The 6,000-nt window shown below is 46.8% G+C and overlaps 1 protein-coding gene across 1 annotated transcript in view; it reads right to left on the bottom strand.

Annotated features, from left to right (window-relative positions):
• LOC144097683 (annexin A4-like) overlaps positions 1-6,000 on the bottom strand; it is a 45,680-nt gene that overhangs the window by 17,528 nt on the left and 22,152 nt on the right. The window contains exons 7-9 of the mRNA XM_077630336.1: positions 3,107-3,311; positions 1,511-1,590; positions 1,296-1,352 (exon numbers count right to left, since the gene is read on the bottom strand). Of these exons, the coding sequence (XP_077486462.1) occupies positions 1,296-1,352; positions 1,511-1,590; positions 3,107-3,311 (342 nt within the window). The remainder of the gene's footprint in view (positions 1-1,295; positions 1,353-1,510; positions 1,591-3,106; positions 3,312-6,000) is intronic.

Here is a 6,000-nt window from a genome sequence, read left to right as displayed (position 1 = left end):
GAGCTACGAAGAAAGCCGCTAACGTCAGCGGTCGCACCGAGAGCAACGGGAACAATCATTTAATCGCTTTTCTTGTGATGGAAACGCGACTAATTGAACATTAATCTTCTGAACGTGATCTATAGAGTTTTAATTTATCTCCAGATGCAAACGGACGATGCACAAGACCGCCTTAAGAATCTGTTCGAAGACAGCTGAGCTGACTACCCAACAGTGCAAAAAATTGTGTGATTTGCTACAGGTTCGACTGTAAACAGCCGACAAACCTTTTTTTATGCCACTCGGCGATAAGGCACTTAATATGCGGTTTCTTCATTTGTTACGCAAATAGGTTTGGTTTGTAGATTATGGGGGTTTAACGTCCCAAAGCGACTCGTGAAGGCTGTGAGGGATGCCGTAGTGAAGGGATCCGGACAATTTCGACCACCTGGCGTTCTTTAACGTGCACTGACATCGCTCAGCACACGAGCCTCTAGATTCGCCTCCATCGAAATTCGATCGCCGTGCTTGGGATCGAACCCGCGTATTTCCGGTCAGCAGCCTAGAGCCATAGCCACTGAGCCACCACAGCGGCTCTTATGCAAATAAAGCCGGCCGCGTTGTCCAAAGCCGTTTTTTAGTTCTTATTAGAAGCGAATGCACGAAGTTGATTTAGCAAGACGAACACTTGAGCGCCAAGGGAAAAATGCAAAAACAATGAATAGACGAACCTTTACTTCCAGGTCACAGGTTCGGTCGAAAACACGCGAAGTGACGCAGCACAGGAAACCTCAAGGGTGGTATTTTGGATCAATTTGTTTGTTATTGCGAAAACGTTTTGTTGTCTAATATGCAGAAATGCGAAACAAAACGTCCTCTAATCTAGCCTCTCGATCTAGAGTGACGCTGTCGAGCGAAATATATCAAGCCACCTTAAGGCGCACTCAAGTTTGTCCTTTCGAATGTAGTGCAGAAAAAATGAATTGAGTAATTATAAAACGCGCTTTCTTGGAAGCGTATCTATACTGCTTTTCTTTGACTGCGTGGAGCGCCAAGTACGCCGATAGTCATGACCGCGTTTTTCCAGTGCTTGCAAGAAGCGGTAGAGAGCGCTATCATTGCCTCCATCGTCGCTGTCGGGGCCACACTGCTTTTTTAATTCGTAAAAGAGTAATTTTTTCGCTCTTGTGCCTCATAAGTCCAATGCCAGAAGTCCTAGCAAATAGTGCTTTCTCTTCTTCTTCCATCGTAAACACGAAGCTGGTGCAGAGCAACCTCCGCAAATTTTCGCGTGGAGACCGGTGGAGTGTACTCACGTGGGCGTCGTTCCTTGCTCGCGTAGGGTCCGGAGCCACGCCCTCATCGCGACTCGCCTGCGCAAAGCACGCATTAATGCGGTAATGTCACTGACAAACTTTTTGGACTGCCGAAAGGTGTTAAGCAAACTACAATATGCGTCAGCTGGCTATCGTTAGCTCGACTTAGCTGCGGTGGCTGTGAGTTCGAGTCTGGCAAAAACGCTTACACTTACATTGCACATTGATACCAGAAGCCTTCGGAAATGGCCCGACGTGTCACCTCTGATGTCATCCTCCAGATCCCTTCCGAAGACTACAAATAGAAGACATAGCGAAAAAAGACAAATAAATAATAAACGGGTATTTTGGAACATTTGCGTGACAGAATGGCACTAAGGAAACTCAATAGAATAACAGTGCAAAATTGGAGACGGACATCAGCAGCCCAAAAAAGTACCGAGACGAACTTAATTTCAGCGTGTACTAGGGGCGCCGCCATTGTGAAATGACAGAAATGTCGCAGTCACCGCGCGCACATAACTATACTGGCCACATATCTCTGCCCTCAGACGCCAAGACGAGCCTCAGAGACAATGTACAGTCACCTAAAAAAGTTGACGGGACGGGAGTCGCGCAAAAGAAAATTATTTGTGTTGCCTTACTACCCAGACAATTGTATTCTTTTCAACGAATGTGGCATGCAAGTCCTCTCAAATATCCAAGCTTTCCTGTGAGCTGGATTGCCTAACAACAAAGTATGATTAGTTTTGTCAGAAGAACCCTTATCCTATGAAATTTTGTCCATGACTGTACTCTCCTTCACTACTTTCGCGCTTAGTGAACCTTGTCTCTTGTAGCATACTGAGCCATTCGCATACAGTTTCTTCATGATGTCGCACCAATATGCGATGTCGGTGCGGGGTGAGCGACAACAGCTACAGTTGAATTAAGTGCTCATATTTTCTAGCGCTTAGTGAACACAAGACGTACGCTAGGTCTACGTAGGCAGCTGACCTAGATAAATAAGAGGACCCATCGGTATTAAAATTCCATCATTTACGGAAGGTTTCAATTAACATCGATACTATCAGGGGTTCAAGAGATCCATCAGTTTAACCCCTGGTTGAAATAATTCTCTCGAATGTGCTTCCCGTACACTTGGTGACCGCACTAAAAACAGCCGACATTATTCCAGCAATTTTCTTTACAGCATTATTCTGGTGTAGTAAAAGCAGGAACAGCGATAACGCAATGTTGCGGCAATGGTCACGTGTGCAAAAACGACCAAAAGTTGCGGGCTGTAAGTGTTGCTACTGTGCGATGAAAACAACTGCAGCGGAGGCCGAAATAAAGCCCCTTGATATCAAGCGGCTTTACGCCGAAATGCATGCTAACGCCATCTGACGGCGTGCGCTTGGTGCAGAGGTCCTCACTGCTCGACTGCTGCACCATTAGCTTTCACAAGGCACGCAACTATTTGACAGGAAACGCGCAAAGTACCTTATGGCTTGAGCGTGGTGGTGCCAGCTCTATGTGCGTAACACCTTTGCAACATATACTGCTTCTTGCTATTGGTATATTGAAGCGTTTTTTGCAGCTATACTGTGATAAAGTACACCCATATTCCCTTTCAGTTCCAGTGACAGTTCCTTTTTTAGACCATGCGATTAGCTTCATTTATACGTACACAGCTGCAGTCCTCGAGGACGGCAGGCCAACGTACCCGATGAGTTTATTACTGGCATAACCAAACGGAAGGCGGCAGACAGAACTGCGCCTTATAATGTCCTGCGTGATCATTTGCCTCTCGCACCCGTTGCAGCGCTCACCGTCCTTGTAGCTCTCCTTGATTCGGCGGATGTCGTCGTTGCTGCGCGTGCAGAGGATCTCCACGAGGCAGTCCTCGTCCGTGCCGAGCCCCTTCATGGCGGCGCGCAGCTCGCGTGCCAGGTACTCGTGCATCGGGTACAGCAGGCCCACCATCACGGACTCTAGATTGCTGCGAAGCTCGGACTTGATATCCTTGATTAGGTCCTGCGGTGTGCGACATGAACTCTGCGAATGGGGCTAGGTGAGGAAGCACGCTCGGAGTCCGCATAAAGATGAATGAACCTGCTTTTACAAAGCGCTATGTGCCTCGACTCATATTTCCAAGAAGACCAAACAAAGCTCATGAGAATAGGTGAACCCGCCATTCCTTTATCCTTCACCGCCACTTATATGGGCGATCAAGAGATCCCCACGCCAGAAAAAAAAAATTCACCCTGTTCCACCGGAACGCAAAGTATTGGTGGCGCTGCTGCACCACTCGACTGCTGAAGCATATTACACGCCTATCTCCGCTCAAGCATATTCCTTTTAAAGCATTGCATATGCGAGACGTAAGTACGGTGCGCCACACACTAGGTTTGAGCTCGAACGGTGCACTACGGCATATACTGGCATCATCTTCGAGTGGTCCATGGCTCAAAATATTGTTTTTATCGTGCATTCTTTCTCGTATGGACCGTCCTTTACTTCTAATCTCCCGAAAAAACTGTACTGAGCCCAGAAGACAGCACCAAATGACAGCAGGGCGCATCTTTGTTCTTGGAGAGCTCTAGATAAGTGTGGACGTATGTACTACTAGGCTTAGGCTACTGTTATAAACACCAGATCACTGGGAAGGCATTTCACAGATAACTTCCTAGAAAGGCACTTTCGTTTAGTATAACTGGGGCGTTAGGGGGACGGCAAATATCGGGAAGTCAGCGCTTCCTGTATATCGAAGGCAATAGGTTGGTATTACAGAGCTCAAGTTTTATAGAATTCAATGTTTCCTATTGTCAGGACATTGCACTCCTCTAGATCGCAAAAGTATATAAAGCTAAGCGAATTCGTAATCGTCTTTGTTTTCAATAAGGAATAACGCAAAGTTGTGCTGTATTCCTGTCTGGTAGTGCATTGCTTTGTGCCACTATATTATTATTATTACATTCATCGCCTCATTATGTTGTGCGTGAAGCGTCGGCAGAAAAATATCTGGACAGCTGTATGCAAACAAGTTTTTTTACGAGTTCCAAACTTTAGGTTTCGTGAATTGCGGAAAAACCGGCCCGCTTACTTATTTGGCTTTGTGACCTTTTTTTTTCAGAAAGGAATTTTTTTCTTCAAAACGTAAGCTCGGATATATTCTTCCGAGTACACTTCCATTAACATGTATATTTTCGTTGAAATTAAAAATGTCGATCGGACATGCACGTTCGAACTCTTGTGGACGAACCCAAAAGCAAGTAATGGCCAGGCCCATCTAAGAATGCGCGGGTGTGGTTGTAGTGAAGACATGCGCGCGTGCTTCTAATGCTCTAGACCCGAAATAGACAATCTTCATGTAGACGCAATAGCACTGCACTTCTCCTTTCGCTATTTACGTGGACCGCCTGTGCATACATGAAGTGGGGTTAAACAGGCTGACCGAGGGGAAACGCGACCCGCTGCATGTGAAACGATAAAAGGCCCGGTCAACTATCGGCCAGCTACAAATTTAGGCAGATATTTAACGGCACTCCCGCACCCAGTTGCGAGTTCGCACTAGCGAGATGATATGAAAGGAATCCCAAGCTTTAGGCGAGGACATCTGGTCGGGCTGGCATATGCGTGATACCGCCCGGCTGTTGCTGCACAAACAGTGAAGCTCAGGAATATCCTAACGCCTATGTGCATTAATTACCCCTGAGCGCCTTGCCTTGAGCAAAAGATTAAAAAATTAGGCTAAAAACGCTGTACTGACTGAAGTGACTGGTCCCCGCTGCGCATGCTGGGGACAGGAATCCTAGAGGCTGAATAAGCTTGACACAGAGATTAGCGTCCCTCTGATTTGTGTCATCCCATGAACCCTCACTGTTAAAGTGAGACAGATCGCAACTCCATCCAATTGTTTCTCTCGGTAAAAATGATTCTTTGGATCCTTCCGGCTATGCGGACGCTTTCCTGACGTAAAATACGCATTTATCGCCGAGAAAACTGGATTTCAAAAATCTACCAGCGAGTCTATTCATGCTCGTGACGTGCCTATCGAAAAGTGGAGGGGTTTTAACGCAGTTGCACCGAGCAGACGTGCGAAAGCATGTGTTTAGCCTGATTGGCTCATGGTTTTGCTTTTGCTGGCTCGTCGGTACGTCTGGCGACGATATTAGATATAAGTAAACTCTGATGTACGTTAAGCTGATCTGAACTCTTCGTGCCGCAGATGGAACTTGATGAAGACAATTCGAAATGCACAGCTCGAGTGTGTGTTGCAGTTTAACACGAGGCGCAATCGGCTGCGGCGATTGCATAGTGCCTTCGCGCAGCGGCCTGCGAAGCTGATCTGTTCGCGTCAGCGCAGGTTCGGCTCCCAGTCGTGTAGATTTATTTGATTTCTTTTTTATTTACGCACGTACGTACGTGTAGGTACGCACGTACGTTGGTGACAAGACCCTTGGTCGGTGTTGGTGAGCGTAGCCTCTGGGATCCGTTGCCTAAAATCCCTGTCAACGCACACATTTTACTTGACACCTCTATTTCGCTTTTAGGTCTTTTCTAGCTTCTAATAACTCCAATTTCGGCGAGAGTAGTCTCATTGTGATTACAACGTCGAACGATATTGATACAGGCCAACTTCTGCTTATCCTACGTGTCTCCTTAATACTCACATACCCTTCGGCTTCGATCGTCTCGTGCGGTTCGGAAATGGCACTGCAGT

Source organism: Amblyomma americanum, chromosome 1 (genome assembly GCF_052857255.1).
Source record: "Amblyomma americanum isolate KBUSLIRL-KWMA chromosome 1, ASM5285725v1, whole genome shotgun sequence".
Lineage (NCBI taxonomy): Eukaryota > Metazoa > Arthropoda > Arachnida > Ixodida > Ixodidae > Amblyomma > Amblyomma americanum.
The sequence above is the reverse complement of the archived record's forward strand: the minus strand, read 5'-3'. Positions and strand labels throughout refer to the sequence as shown.